A 14,463-nucleotide genomic window follows, 5' to 3' on the forward strand; every position below is an offset into this window, starting at 1 on the left:
CAATAGCGCCCCGACACGTCTCCCAGGAATTGAAAAGCAGTTAAGTGCGCTCAACCACCAGCAGCAAATCCCCGCCTACCCTTTCCTTCCCGCCATTTAATTTGCCCCCCTCTACTTATTCTCCCCGGCCCAATTCCTCTCCCCTGCAGCACCACCAAAGTTTCCCAACTATAGAACGACTCCTTCGCTCCGTGTCATTGTGCGAGTGTGCATTGTGAGCTGCGATGCCGACGGCGGCGGCGGCGACAGCGGCGGGGATGGCGACGGGGCCGGGGAGCCGGGTGACGCGGTACGCCAAGTCGACGGCGGCGTCGGTGACGCCGGTGCGGCCGGGCAAGACGCACGCGCTCTCGGCGCTGGACAACGCCATGGAGTGGCACGCCGTGCACCTGGTGCTCTACTGCCGCGCCGCGCCCGGCGTGGGCAGGGACGCGCTCAAGGAGTCGCTCTCCGAGGCGCTCTCGCTCTACCCGGCCATGACCGGCCGGCTCGTCCGCGCCGCCCAAGGGGAAGAAGGGGGCGCGGCGGGCGGATGGATCGTGAAGTGCAACGATGCCGGCGTGCGCACGGTGGACGCGACGGCGGCCGTCACGCTGGACGAGTGGCTCGCCACGGCGTCCGCCGACGAGGAGATGGACCTTGCATACTTCGAGCAGATGGGGGCCGAGCCCTACATCTGGTCTCCCTTCTATGTTCAGGTGGATATATACTCACTCCTCTCTCGGTCCCTTTCTCAACTTCAGCACGAAATCCTTTTGTTCAATATAAACAAAGACAGAACAGAACAATTGTCTTGTCGGCTGTTTATTAGTTTAATTTGACCAACAAAATAGTGGATGCATTACATTTGCCAAAACAAAACCTTGGTTAGCGAATCATCTTTGCTGGACAAGTGTCAATTCCTTCGATCCAGCATGTATAATACTCCATACCAGTAAAGCATACAGTACACATGCTTCATTGCCGCCAGTAAACAGTACTCACTCCTCGGAGACTAGCAGGCTAGCACCGCAGGACAGCTGAAAGAATTTAATTCCCCATGTTAGTTGCTGGCGGGCTTAACTTGCATGCATCAATTTTCTCATGTCAATGAATGTGTCACATGCCCGCATTATTCACCGGTCGGACCAAACGAAAAATGATACTACTCCGTAACTAAACATTCGTGGCCGTGGTGTGTGTGTGTGGATGCAGCTGACGGAGTTCACGGACAAGTCGTACGCGCTGGGGCTGAGCTGCACGCACGTCCACAACGACCCCACGGCGGCCTCCCTCTTCTTCCACGGCTGGGCCGCCGCGCACCGCCGGGCCACCAGCCCCTACCCGCCCTTCCTCCACTCCCCGTCCTTCGCCGTCTCCCCCACCACGCCCCCCTCGCCTCCGCCTCTGCTCGCCGCCAAATCCACCGCCGCCCCCGCTCCGCCTAATTCCGATGCGGCCATGTCATCCGCCACGTTCCACTTCCCTGCCGCCGCCATGCGCGCGCTCCTGTCCTCCCTCGAGCCCGGCGCCACCCCGTTCGCCGCCCTCGCCGCGCTCTTCTGGCTCCGCGTCGCGGGCCACGACGCGGCCGAGAGTCGTCAGAAGGAGCTGACGCTGGCGCTCGACTTCCGCAAGAAGATGCGCGCGCCGCTGCCGACGGGGTACTACGGGAGCGCCGTCCACTTCACCCGCGCGCGCGCCGACCTGTCCTCGCCGCTCGCGGCCGTGGCGGCCGCGCTGGACGCGTGCGTGGCCGGCGTGCCTGAAGAGGAGCTGTGGGCCGCCCTGGAGTGGCTGCACGCGCGCCAGGCATCCGCCCCCGGCGGCGGCGGAGGCGGCGAGCCCTTTCAGATGTACGGGCCGGAGCTCACGTGCGTGGCGCTGGACCACGTGCCCATGTACGGCACCGAGTTCGTGGCGGGCGAGCCCCCCGCGCGCGTGGCGTGCCGCGTCGGGGGGGCGGAAGGGGAAGGGGTGGTGATCGTGATGCCCGCGGCAGAGGGCGGCGAGGCGAGGGACGTGGTGGTCACGCTCCCGGCCGACGCGGCGGCCAGGGTCTGCCGCGACGGCGAGCTCCTCCGGTACGGCGCCCGGGTGGTGGCTGGGTCGAAAGTGGAAACGGGGCCCAAGGCCCAGTAAGATCCAGGCTCTGGATGTGTACCTCTTTCCTTGCACTCTTTTCCAGTTTGATTAGAAGGTGATGCCACTTCAACTTCAAGGCTTCGAATGCGTTTTGTACTACTCTGTTTTTTTATATATATTTGAGGGAAACTACTCTGTTGTGATGTGTCGCTATATCTGCAGTGCACAAGTTTTATCTTGCCAGTAAATAATTTATGGATTACCTGTTAGAATTTGGTGCATGCTGGGCCGAGACCCGGACATGAATATGAGTGCCATGAGGGAAATGGGAATAATCCAATTTGCCGGTGGAAAGACCAATGTATCACTTTATAAGGAAGATCAGTTCTCACAAGGGAGCACGTGTGGTTATGTTTTTCGTCAACATCCTCGCCATCATAGAAAATGCACACAATTTTTTTACTTACGAAGTTTTACTTACTTGGCGAAAGTCAATTTGCCAGCCCAAGTAGCACATGGTCGGAGCAAAAAAAACGTTGATTGTGTCTTTCTTTGGCTACCCTCTCTGGAGTGTCTGTTATAGTTCATGACATGAGTGTTGATACAATAATGAGGTCTATAGATGCTACTTTTTTTAGAACACTTGGATATATGTGCAAGTAGCAAATGCAACAAACATAATCATTTGGCCATTTATCTTCTCTCTCGTCAAGTTTCATGCGAGCCTTCTATCTCGACCCACTTTCTCCTTCTTCGTGTCCTATCCCTCTCTTTTGTGACCACCTTATCAAGCGGAGAAGGGGGCGGTCCTCAAATTATATACAAGTGATGACATAGAAGTAATACCGAGTACGTATATTACTTTGTAGTCATCAAGAGAGAGCGTCATCCCCACACTCGGCGAGGCTGGTTGTCATGGAGCAACATCCATCATGCCGGTCACTTCTATGTTATCACTCGTATGTTTTTGGATTGTGGCATCATGATGTACAACTCACCAGAAACCCCGAACAACCACGAGCAAAGCGCTATAATAACCCAGTGGGATGGAAGTACTACCTTTGTTACTAAATATAAGAAGTCATAACTTTGTTTTAAGTTAAAAAATAAAGCTCGATCAAATTTAAGTCAAAAAATAAAGAAATATCCTAACATCTACAATACAAAATAAGTATAATACGAAAATATATATCCTAACTGATTTAATAAAATGAATTTAGAGTTATGGATGTTGGTAAATACTTTTATAAACTTGAAAGTTTTTAAATTGTTTCGATTTAGTAGTACAATACAGAACTTCTTGTATTTGGCGTCCGAGGAAGTAATTCGAAGTATGTGCATACTTTAGCATAGTGTAAAAGTAACAAATAACGCCGAGTCACAGTTTAGTCGAAGCAATGCGCGTTTGGCTGATCTACAAATGCAATGCGGGTGTAAATCCTTTCACAGACGGACAGCTTTCCCGCAAATCCTTTCACAACGTCGCTTTCGTTTTCGAACAGGATCATTCCTTGCGTAGCTCCCGATCAACCTGTGGGCGTCACTCTGGTTGTGGGCGTCAGTTCTGGTGAGGCATTCTCTGATGCAATGCTTCCGTGTCCCTTTCCGGTCGTGCCAACAAAAATCTGGACTGAATCTGCATGCCATATGAACCACACATGTGTCGATGCCCTGGCCACAGAACCCAAACCCACCGTTCAAGCGGAGTCTATATATAAGACGCCTTCTCTTTCCCGTAGCCGAGCTCCCGTGGTGCTCGTGGCCGTGTAGTTTCTCTTTCTCTGAGCTCTCTTCCCCGCCGCCCCACGCGGGTAAGTGGTAGTAGAAGATGAGCTGATACAGGAGATGAGCCCCTTTTGCCCGCGCGTGCGAGACAACCGTGCCGCCCGCCCACGTTCGCCCAGACAGAAAAAGGCGGGTGTACGGGCCAAATGTTTAATTCTCCTGGGCCGACGGCTCAGATCCGGCCCAGATCGAGCCCCCCGCCTTGTTCTTCTCCGGCTCCATCGCCCGCCGACCATCTCTCAGAAATATCACACGCGCCCGGACAGATTTCACAGCGCGTGGAGGCCGCAGAATCACTTTTCCTAGCTTTTCACTCCAGGCGCTGCCACGCAGCAGGCCAACTTGGCGCCGTCTCGCGGCGAAGGCGGCGGTCAATGGAACGGTCCCGGTTTCCGCTCAGCCCCGGGTTGGCGAAAAGCGACAGAGTGTCAGCATCGGCCCATCAATAATAAGATAAAGCAGGCTACTAGCCCTACTAGATGTTGGACGCTTCCAGAAACCTCCTCCTCCTCCGGGCCTTCCAGAAAGCCCCGCGCCCACGTCATCGCGGGGAATAGAATAAGGGAAGGGAAGGCGAGGATGGTTCCAATCCTTCCAGAACCGTCTGGAACGTTCGCCCCGCCGTGTTCGGGGGGTACGTGTGGGGGCGGGGGCTTTATAAATAAGCTGGCTCTGGTCCTGACGGGCGCCGAGCTTGAGCGCCCCAAATCAAAGTACGGCGAGGGAAAAAAAGGATAGGAATGTACTGTACTTCCTCCCGTACTTCTTCCCCCCTGCAATTCGATTCGATTTCTTCTCCTTCTTGGTCTGGTTTTGGGAGGCCTGTGCTGTGCTGTCTCCTCTTTCCATCTGTCTTTTACATTTGGCCACTTCACTCCCCCTTTTTCTCTATTGCTGCTGCAGTGCTGCTGCTGCTGCTTCTTACTGGCGTGGATAATGGGAGCTCTGCGATTTGGGAGCTGGAATCGCCGATTTTCTCGTTTTGCTCCATGAAGTCTTCCGCTGATTGGTGGTGATCCCCTAAATTGGTCCAGCACTAGCTTCAGATTTTTGGACACATTTTTTGCTCCCGTTTTACACCGTTTCTTCAGAAGTAATTTCCCCTTCACTTTACAGCAATCTTGGGTAGGTTTCTGATTTTGATTTCTCGCAAGTCTTCGATATTTGCTTCAGAAAGGTCATTTACGGGTTTAATCTGTTTATTGAAGGGCGACATTTTTTAAGAAAACATCGCCCTATTTAGCCGGTTCTTGGTTGCTGGTTCGATCAGCGGTACTCTGGAATCCATTGACTTGGTTGTTTCGCTTAACCATGTATCCGTTCAGCGGCATTGTGAAAGAGGAGGAATTCGACTTCGCGGGAGCTTACTACGCAGCGGAAGATGGCGGCTCGCCGTCTTCCTGGGCCGCCGGCGCCGGCGCATCGGAGCTTCCCCGGCCGATGGACGGGCTCGGCGAGGCCGGGCCGACGCCGTTCCTGACCAAGACGTACGACGTGGTGTCCGACCACAGCACGGACACCGTCGTGTCGTGGAGCGTCGCCGGCAACAGCTTCGTGGTGTGGGACGCCCACGCCTTCTCCAGGGTGCTCCTCCCGCGCTACTTCAAGCACGGCAACTTCTCCAGCTTCGTCCGCCAGCTCAACACCTATGTAAGCCATTCACGATCAATCGGATTGATTCGATCCAGAATCCACACACTGCTCTTGATTCCACCAGCATACATGTCCATGGCGATTGCATTGCAGGGGTTCAGGAAGGTTGATCCGGACAGGTGGGAGTTCGCGGCAGAGGGGTTCCTGCGGGGCCAGAAGGAGCTCCTGAAGACGATCAGGCGGCGGCGGCCATTGTCGTCTTCGTCGTCGGCACAACAGCAGCAGCAGCAGGGGGCGGCGGCGGGGTGTCTGGAGGTGGGGCAGTTCGGGCACGAAGGCGAGGTGCACCGGCTGAAGCGGGACAAGGGCGTCCTGATCTCCGAGGTGGTGAAGCTGCGGCAGGAGCAGCAGGCGACCCGCGCGCAGATGCAGGCCATGGAGGCCCGCATCGTCGCCACGGAGCAGAAGCAGCAGCAGATGACGGTCTTCCTGGCGCGCGCCATGAAGAGCCCCGGCTTCCTCCAGATGCTCATTGACCGCCAACAGGGCCAAGGCCCACAGGGCCACCTGGGCCCGGGCCAGGCCCAGCTGCGGAGGGAGCTCGAGGACGCGCTCTCCAAGAAGCGCCGCCGGCCCATCGATTACCTCCTCCCCCGCAACGGCGATACCAGCGCCGCAAGTTACAGCGCCGCGGCGGCGGCCGCTGCAGCACGTGATTACGTTCCCGGACTTGCCGACGGCCATGCGAGGGCGGAGGACGGCCGAAGCGGCGGCGGGGAGGACACCGAGAGCTTCTGGATGGAGCTGCTGAGCCTCGGCCTGGAGGAGAAGCAGGGAGGAGGAGCAGGGGGCGGCAGCGGCAGCGGGGAAGGGGGCGGCGCCGAGACGGACAACGAGGTGGACGACGAGGTGGACGTGCTCGTGCAGAGCCTGTACCACCTCAGCCCCGGCGGAGCCCACAACGCAGAGTGAGCGAAGATTCCAGAAGAAGGCCCTAGAATGTTCCGTTCGGCTTCGAAGAAGGACCTGTAGGGTAGGAGGACGCCGCGACGGGCGGGGGTAGCAGTGGTTCGTGGGTGCTCCGTCTCCTTTTGTTCATTTTTTAGTACCGGTTTGCCTGACATCTTGTCGGCAGGCGCAAGTGGCCAAAAACAGAAAGGGCACTTGCTTGTCTGGGCGGGAATGGTGGAATAATGCCAGAGAGGCTTTCTAGATTTAGTACTCCAAGTGGATATATATTAGATCCTGAGTAGCCTTTGTTGAAGATCCTTTTCTTTCACGCTGGAAGTCCAGCGGAGCAGCCAAATCTAGCAGGTACTGATATTTTCTCTGGCTGTTGGCTGTGAAGAAGTCGATGGCTAGAGACCGTTTATGGAAAAGGACCGACTAAGCAACCTTTTGAATGAATGTGCACACTGCAGTCAGTCTGACACTTGAATCTAGTAAAATGCATCATTAGTCACTGAACTTCAGTTGTCCGTGCAATCTAGTCCTTGTACTCTCAAAACGCTCGTCTGGGTCATCGAACTAAAAAATACGGTGCAATACTTTCTGACAGATTGGGCCCACAAACTGACATGCTCCTGACTACACATAAATTGCAGTAATCCTCCTAAACTATTTTCCCACTCGGCCACTCCAATTCATCTCGTCCCCTTTCCTTCTTTCCTTCACTTCGCCGCCTCCGACCTTTGCCGCCCACCACCCGCACTCCGCAGCATATCCTCGCCCCCCTCGCTAGCTGCTCCCGGCAGTAGAACCGGAGGCCGCACCGATGGTTCTTGAGGTGGTTTGTTGCTCCCTTGCGGTTCTTAACTCTGACGCCGCTGGATGGCGTGGGGAAGCGAGGAGGCAGAGGGCATGTCGGCGACGCCGACAGCACTGAGGAAAGTGAGAGGCAGAAGCGGAGGCGGAGGACGCCGCGCATGCGGTGCCGACGAGCTTGCCGCGAATGGAGCGGGGCGGATTCGACGGAGCCCCGCGAACGGGTCGCCCGAGGTCCTCGTCCCGGATTCGACCGAGTGCGTGGCGAGCATGCACGGGTGGAGGGTGGCATCTGTGCCGGTGGTCGTGAAGGTCCGCGGCGACCTGCAGCTCTCCCCCTTTCCCAACCAAATCCGGAGGTCATGCTCATCATCTACTGGATCTCCACCCTCCTCGTCGTGTGCTACATCATGGGGGACCCGGCCAAGGGAAGCAGAAGGTTGGTGTTCCTCCAAGCTGTCGCTGCGGCCTCGAGGGCAGGCAACTGCTCCTCCCAGCTGCCGTTGCGGGGGCAGGTGGTCTTCCTCTACGTGGATGGCGCGACGTGGGAGAAGCTGGAGCTGTTCGTGGAGCTCGCCGAGAGCGCCCATGTAATGGGGATGGCACTCGCGTACCTGGACGCCCTACCGCCGCACTTCCATTTCGCCTCCTCGCGGCCTTCATGAGCTTCCAAAGGCTACAGGCGCCACTGGGAATGGCCGCCACCTCACAGGTACCTGCGTCAAACCACTTCCCGACGAGCCACTTGACGAGGTACGCGAGGAAAATCTTGAACCTGCCGTAGCCGTTGAAGATGGCCACGCCGTGGAAAATATCAGTAAGATGAGGCTGTAGAGGAGCTCGTCGTGGGTCACGCCGGAGGTGGTAGAGGCGCAGAGCTAGTCTCTGAGTCATGGTGTGGATTTAGTTTGAAGGGATGAGTTGTAGGGGGGGTTTCTGTAGAAATGACTGTACCCCAATCCAATACTGCTCAGTTTGTGGGCCATGTCTGTCAGAAATTTGCCACGTCAGCAGAATACGTATCTCTCAGCCATATAGGACCATATTGCACCGTATTTTTTAGTTCGATGACTCAAACGAGCGTTTTGAGAGTATGAGTACTAGATTGCACGGACAACTCAAGTTCAATGACTAATGGTGCATTTTACTCGAATCTATTTACCACCTCTTGTCTGACAATGTTGTAAGCTAAAATCATTTGGCGTGAGATTTATGAAGCTATGAGCTACTCGCTCCCGTTCATTATAAGTGTAGTTGCCTTAATCAACGACACTTATTATGAATCGGAGGAAATATAAAATTCTAGGCTTTGAATCTTTCGCCAAATATTGGATCAACAACACAAAGTTGTTATCCTTGCCGGCGAGAGGTGAGCCAATCAGACGACAAGGTGTGCATCATGTGGAAAAAATAAATCTTCATGGAACCCAAGCAAAAGCAAAATATCAAATGGGCAAACACGGTAAAGCCAGCGACGCCGAGCTATGCCAGCTGAGCTAGCTCAACAATGGGCCAGCCGAGCTAAGGAACCAACGCTCCCTTAGTCATTCATGTATGGATATTTGAGTGGATCGTGTGTTCACCCAATGTTCTCCAAAATCTCTTTCATCGTAATACATTAGTATGAGAAGTGTTTTTAATTGGCACATAACTAAAGATGTTTTGTGGAAAAGATTTAGGGGCAACAGCTTGCAGTTCCTCACTACCAAACAAAATCTAGTGTTTTTGAATTTGGAGGGAATAAATCTCAATAAACGGTACAAAAAACTAGTGCCAAACAAAGATTTATGTTTTTTTCGCTTGTGACCGTGGGGTTTCTAGAAGTATAGGAACAATTTTGTGGTTAACAATGACGACTAGGCAGGCGTGGCGTCTTGTTTTTTTTTTATCCGGTACACAAGTGGAAGGAACAATACGAAGGAAAACACTTTGGACAACAATAGAGCGTTATGCAACAAGAATGACGACGATCTTGAATTCGTGAGACGACCACTGCTTTTGGAGATTCAAAACGAGCCTGGATAGAAGATGGCGGAGGATATGCGGTTCGTCTTTCCTATCTCAGAAGGAAGATGAGTTGGGTAGTACCAGCAAATGTAACGTGCTGTTAGTTTTCCTCATGTATATGATGTAAAGTACTTTCTCCGTTTCTAAGTGCTTGTCATGATTTTAGTGTAAATTTATATTAAAATCACGACAAGTATTTAGGAATGGAGGAAGTATGGAGCATTCGGTACTCCTTTTTTGCTTTTGTCCCATCTGTAAGAGCTTTAAAACCTGAATGCTGTAACATTAAAACGCCGTGGTTCCTTTCCTTCGAATGGAACCAGGCAGCACTCCCTATTTTTCTAAAATTTTCTGTTTTGCACCGGTATAAAAAAGAAAGAATTGGTATTGCTCTTGGGGTCCGCACGTAGCACCACAGCGTGTATCATCCGTCGAAAATACCGGAGCCGGCGGTAGCCCGCAATAAACGAGAGTTGCTGCCTGCTGGGAAGTGGGAACGGGTGAAGCCGCCGCCAACGGTGTCGCTTGCAACGCCAGGGATTCAGACCAAATGACCAAGGCCTTACTTAGGAGGAAGCCCAATTACAATTGGCCTGGTAGGAAGGGCAGAAGTAGAGCGATCGATACATTGCAACTCATGCGCTTTCTTTTCATCGGGCCGGGCCAGCCCAGCCCAATCCGTAGTATATCCGGGAATACGTCTTGTACGTATCATTTACGAACTCCTCTATTCGCTAAAAAAATATTTACGAACTCCTCTTAAGCGCTAAGCCGGAGCCAGCTCAACAAGGCGACGCCACGTAGGAGACAAGGCAGCCACTCCGAGCCACAAGGCCACGTCACACAAATTCCACGTTTCACTTTTTTTTTTCCTCAAAGAGTATCTCAGGCTTCTCCGCAGTAATACGCAACTCGGGGAGTCCTTTATTGCAAAACACGCGACACCTTCCCCGTCTCGTCTCCGATCTCGCCCTCGTGACTTCGTCTCGTCTCCGCTCGCCTGCCCCTCCCGAACCCCCGTCGTCGTGCACGACCGGAGCTCACCGCCTCGCCCTCTCCCCCCGAACCCTAGCCCTAAACCCAGCGGCTCTGGTTCGCTGGTGCCGCCCTTGACTGAGCTACCGACCGGCGGGCCATGGCGACGTGGCGGCCGGCGATGCTGCTGGTAGCGGTGGTGGCGCTGGCGGCGGCCGCGGGGTGGCGGGCGGATGCGCTGTCGGTGACCGTCACGGACACCGAGTGCATCCACGAGTTCGTGCCCTACGAGGGCGACTCCGTCACGGGGAACTTCGTCGTCGTCGACCACGACATCTTCTGGAGCTCCGACCACCCCGGCATCGACCTCACGGTACGGTACTTGCTCGATCTACCGCCTCCCCTGTTACCTTCAACCTGTGCGTTTGAGTAGGGTTCGAGGATCTGGATTTAGAGGGGTTTATGGGTTCGTTTTTGGTTGGGATCTGGAGGGCTTGAATTGGGGATCAAGTGGAATTGGGGCCTCCTTGTGGAACTGCGGGTTGTGGTGCTTGCTTCGTCGGAAATATCTGCAGCGATTTGGTGATCTGAAGTGAGCGCGATCAGTAACGTCCGTGATTTAATCTAATTTGTGTCTAAACTAGTTGATTGGCAGAGTTGATTGCCTTTGAGTCGATTCGGTTGTGCTCTGGTGTGAAGTTTGGCCCTGTGGTGGAAGTTCGGGAATTTCCATGTGTTCTGTTCTTCTGTTACGGGCTTCCACGAGTGCAATATATGGATCATTTAGGTTGGATGATAATCTAGTGCTCCGATGCTTCATCGAAAGCTCCTCCCTTTTGGTGTTTAAACGCTTGGTGATTTTCTTGATAATTTCACTTATTACAACAGAAAACCATGCAAAAAGTTCTTGAATTTACTTAACAATTGGAAGCTCTGTAGGTTTCGAGGATTGAAAGGGGCTTGTGATGCCGTAGTGCTATTATGCTGCAATTGATGCTTAATTGCTACGTGATGTGTTAGCCATTTTATTTATGGTTTGGTTGTTCACTTGACCACACATCGTATGGATGTTTGGTGTACAAAAATACAAAAAAAAAATGAGTCAATGAACCTGCTTTACCTTCCCAAGTGAGGTCATTTACTTGATTCACAGTTGAAGGATCAGTTATCTTCATTTAGAAATAGGTACTCCCTCCGATCCATATTACTTGTCGCAGATTTAGTCAACGACAAGTAATATGGGTCGGAGGGAGTAACATTTCTCACGTTTCACTGTTTAGAAATATTCTATGCTTGGTAACTGAGGCGTTTGTTTATCTATGAATAAAATGATGGTCTTCTCTTGTTCCTTTGCATCTATCTAGATTTGTGGCTTCCAAATTAGTAGGGTTATTTCATGTTGGTTGTTTTGATTTTTCTTACTTTATTGAACAAATCCACTTTACCCCCCTCCAGATTCGACCCTCTGCAAAACTTGTTATTTAACCCCTGAATTTTGAAAACCAGTGCTGCTCAGTTCGCAACCCACTTCACGCAGATAATCAGCAAGTTAAAGTAAAAAAATGTTTTTCTTCCCCTCTCTTTTCCTTGACCATCCTCTATCTCCTCTCCTTTCTGCCTACCTTACCTAAGCGCCTCCTTGGTTGCGACATTTGGTGTATAGGGTACTATGAGGGTAAACATTCAGATATCGACAACTTGGTTAAGTTAACCTGGTTTATTTAGAATTTGGTTTCAACAAATGCCCACCAATGTAAGTAGAGAATACAGGGCAACCGCTCATGAAAACCCTGAAATACTTTTTTGGTAAAGTAATTTGGTTTACCAAACTGACTGAACAAGAAAGAAATTGCAGCAGTGGAGATTGAAGGGGTCTCTGCCTGCATTAGAACCCCGTGGAAGCGGCTAATGTGGCAATGCCTATGCTTCCAATGTTGAGGCAGTCAGATAGCCTTTTCTGTAGTAGAGGGGGTAAATTCGACTTCTTTCCCTTTCTTTGTCGGAAGATGAAAAGCAATTTTTCATATTGCTCTTAATGTTTAAAATCTGCAAACTAGGAACCTGATCGTGCGGTGCTATTATGTACCGGTAAATTTCTTGTTTTGAGATTAGGTGTTTATATTGTTCATCCTACTTTGGAGTGGGCAATGCTAAATTAATTGGTGTAGCACTTTGTGTAGTTAAAGTAAGTCACTAGAAAGTCCAATAAAGTACCTAGTTGTTTATGCATAACCTCAATACTAACTTTAGCACATGAAAACAGTGGACTTCACACCAATTCCATTAAATTGGTTTAGCTCATGTGGTGCGAAATGGTGTTCTACTTATTTTACAATAAATGTTATCATTAGTTTCCTTTAGCTATGCCCAATCCGAACACTCTCTACTGGAAATACCTGAGTCCATCCTATTTTCTGTGTTACTACTGCAACTTTCAGAGAATTATTTCTTAATAAATAAAGTGGATCTACTTCAGATACTTCCCTAGTCCTCTTTATATAATGTGTTAATATCCACACTGCCAAACTAATTTGGCAGCGGTTACACCTGTTTCCCCCTGTTAACTATTGAATTACTGAATTGAAATTCTGCAAGTGTGTGGTTAGTACTTCAAGATTTTATTATGTCACTTAACCAGTGATCCGTCAACCACCTTTAATTGATGTTCTATAATGTCTTTTTCATGAATGTAGGTAACTTCACCAGGCGGTAACACTGTATATTCACTGAAGGGAAAATCTGGTGACAAATTTGATTTTAAAGCTCCAAGGGGTGGAATGTACAAGTTTTGCTTCCATAATCCATATGGGGCACCTGAAACTGTTTCTTTCTACATTCATGTTGGGCACATCCCCAATGAGCACGATCTGGCAAAAGATGGTCAGTCTACTGATCTCCCTCGAGCATTTAAGCATCTGCTTGTTGCTCTATTCTTTAAATAAATTATTTCATTTGCAAGTATTGAGCAACAATCAATTGATTTGCTATGTGATCTTAGGCTTACCTATTTATAAAGATATTGATTCTCAAATTTCAACTTCCCATTCCTTCAGTTTTAACATTTCTTTTTCCCATTCCAGAGCACTTGGATCCTATCAATGTGAAAATAGCAGAGCTTAAGGAGGCATTAGAATCTGTCACTTCTGAGCAGAAGTACCTAAAAGCGCGTGAGGCTCGTCACCGACACAGTAAGCTTCATGAACCTTTTTTCTTCAGATGATCTATAGAAATCTTTCCATTGTCGTATGGCCCTGTTAACTACGAATATAGTACTCCTACATAAGTTTGCTGTGAATTTACTATGAACCACCGAATCCACATGTGTTATGGAGCGCAGCAGAAAACTAGCCTGTACCACAAGTGGTGTCTCAGTTCTTTCTTTAGTTCAGTAAAATTATGCGCAAGTTTCAAATGAGATATTGAGAATATATGGGTAATTGATTCTAATAAAATCAGCATAGATAAACAGAGAACACAAACTATTACCCTTTTTATTGCTTTGCTGTTTCACGTATCTTTTCTTCCTATCATTTTGTGATGATGGTGATCTTATTTCATGACCAACTGAATCCAGCAAATGAGAGCACCAGAAGGCGGGTCATGTTCTACACTATGGCAGAGTACCTGGCTTTCATGGCTGCTAGCGCATTGCAAGTTGTTTACATCCGGCGCCTATTCAGTAAAAACGTGGCATACAACAGGGTCTAGGACACCGTCTACTTCAAGGCAGCAGAAGATGGCTGGAACAGGGAATATGTTCTGTCATATTGTAGCTTTTCACCCTCCCCACCCGCTTCTTTGGTGTTAGTCTAAAAATACTTCTTTTTTAATTTATCAACATGTACCTTTAGCAAGTCTTGTGAGATGTGAAGCGTACCTGTTGCTGAACATAAATCCATAATTTATCTTCAGAGTGTTAATGTCAAAGAAACAAAAAAATTAAGGCACGGTTACTGATGGTTTGTTATGAAGACTGTAACTCTGGTATACATACTCACTCTCTTATTCTAGCGCAGATTGGTCCAGTAAAGGAATGACCTAAACTGGGCTACACTGCCATTGCAAGGGAATGAAGGAATATGTGAAGTTATTTTGTACGGTTCAAAATGTACTAAAAAGACTCGAAAGTGGAGTATCATGGATAGTAGTACTCGACTGTAGACGAAATTTTGGTTCAATGTTTGGTATCCAGTCCCAATATATACAGTGAACTTCAGTCTTGCTGTACGGTATTAGGCACACCGATCGTTACTGAATGAACTGTGAATAAGATCC

The 14,463-nt window shown here is 50.4% G+C and overlaps 3 protein-coding genes across 6 annotated transcripts; all 3 read left to right on the top strand.

Annotated features, from left to right (window-relative positions):
* The first annotated feature begins 118 nt into the window (after positions 1 to 118).
* On the top strand, positions 119 to 2,333 carry LOC100838235 (protein ECERIFERUM 26-like). The gene is made up of 2 exons (XM_003559699.4): positions 119 to 698; positions 1,195 to 2,333. The coding sequence occupies exons 1-2, from the start codon at positions 225 to 227 to the stop codon at positions 2,119 to 2,121; spliced, it is 1,401 nt and encodes a 466-aa protein (XP_003559747.1). The 5' UTR covers positions 119 to 224; the 3' UTR covers positions 2,122 to 2,333.
* Positions 2,334 to 4,222: 1,889 nt separating this feature from the next.
* Positions 4,223 to 6,849, top strand: LOC100830670 (heat stress transcription factor A-2a). 4 transcript variants are annotated; one of them, XM_014896472.2, is made up of 3 exons: positions 4,223 to 4,974; positions 5,058 to 5,499; positions 5,596 to 6,849. In XM_014896472.2, exons 2-3 carry the CDS (start codon positions 5,161 to 5,163, stop codon positions 6,412 to 6,414), a joined length of 1,158 nt encoding a protein of 385 aa, XP_014751958.1. In that variant the 5' UTR covers positions 4,223 to 4,974; positions 5,058 to 5,160; the 3' UTR covers positions 6,415 to 6,849. The 4 variants fall into 4 exon arrangements, with proteins under 4 accessions (XP_014751958.1, XP_014751960.1, XP_003559435.1 ...); XM_014896474.2 differs by having other exon boundaries at positions 4,224 to 4,591; positions 4,753 to 5,499; XM_024455435.1 differs by having other exon boundaries at positions 4,253 to 4,974; positions 5,175 to 5,499.
* A 3,282-nt stretch (positions 6,850 to 10,131) lies between these two features.
* Positions 10,132 to 14,278, top strand: LOC100841582 (transmembrane emp24 domain-containing protein p24beta3). Its single transcript, XM_003559709.4, has 4 exons — positions 10,132 to 10,561; positions 12,882 to 13,068; positions 13,269 to 13,376; positions 13,763 to 14,278. Exons 1-4 carry the CDS (start codon positions 10,349 to 10,351, stop codon positions 13,894 to 13,896), a joined length of 642 nt encoding a protein of 213 aa, XP_003559757.1. The 5' UTR covers positions 10,132 to 10,348; the 3' UTR covers positions 13,897 to 14,278.
* The last annotated feature ends 185 nt before the right edge of the window (positions 14,279 to 14,463 follow it).

The sequence above is a fragment of the Brachypodium distachyon genome, chromosome 1, assembly GCF_000005505.3.
Source record: "Brachypodium distachyon strain Bd21 chromosome 1, Brachypodium_distachyon_v3.0, whole genome shotgun sequence".
NCBI lineage: Eukaryota > Viridiplantae > Streptophyta > Magnoliopsida > Poales > Poaceae > Brachypodium > Brachypodium distachyon.

What these genes read in the sequence shown, in the direction of transcription:
- LOC100838235 (XM_003559699.4), top strand. Translation starts at nt 225, where the DNA reads ATGCCGACGGCGGCGGCGGCGACAGCGGCGGGGATGGCGACGGGGCCG. An exon ending in GGTCTCCCTTCTATGTTCAG is followed by an intron (nt 699 to 1,194) that starts GTGGATATATAC and finishes GTGTGGATGCAG; the next exon opens with CTGACGGAGTTCACGGACAA.
- LOC100830670 (XM_014896472.2), top strand. Translation starts at nt 5,161, where the DNA reads ATGTATCCGTTCAGCGGCATTGTGAAAGAGGAGGAATTCGACTTCGCG. An exon ending in TCCGCCAGCTCAACACCTAT is followed by an intron (nt 5,500 to 5,595) that starts GTAAGCCATTCA and finishes ATTGCATTGCAG; the next exon opens with GGGTTCAGGAAGGTTGATCC.
- LOC100841582 (XM_003559709.4), top strand. Translation starts at nt 10,349, where the DNA reads ATGGCGACGTGGCGGCCGGCGATGCTGCTGGTAGCGGTGGTGGCGCTG. An exon ending in ACCCCGGCATCGACCTCACG is followed by an intron (nt 10,562 to 12,881) that starts GTACGGTACTTG and finishes TCATGAATGTAG; the next exon opens with GTAACTTCACCAGGCGGTAA. An exon ending in GCACGATCTGGCAAAAGATG is followed by an intron (nt 13,069 to 13,268) that starts GTCAGTCTACTG and finishes TTCCCATTCCAG; the next exon opens with AGCACTTGGATCCTATCAAT.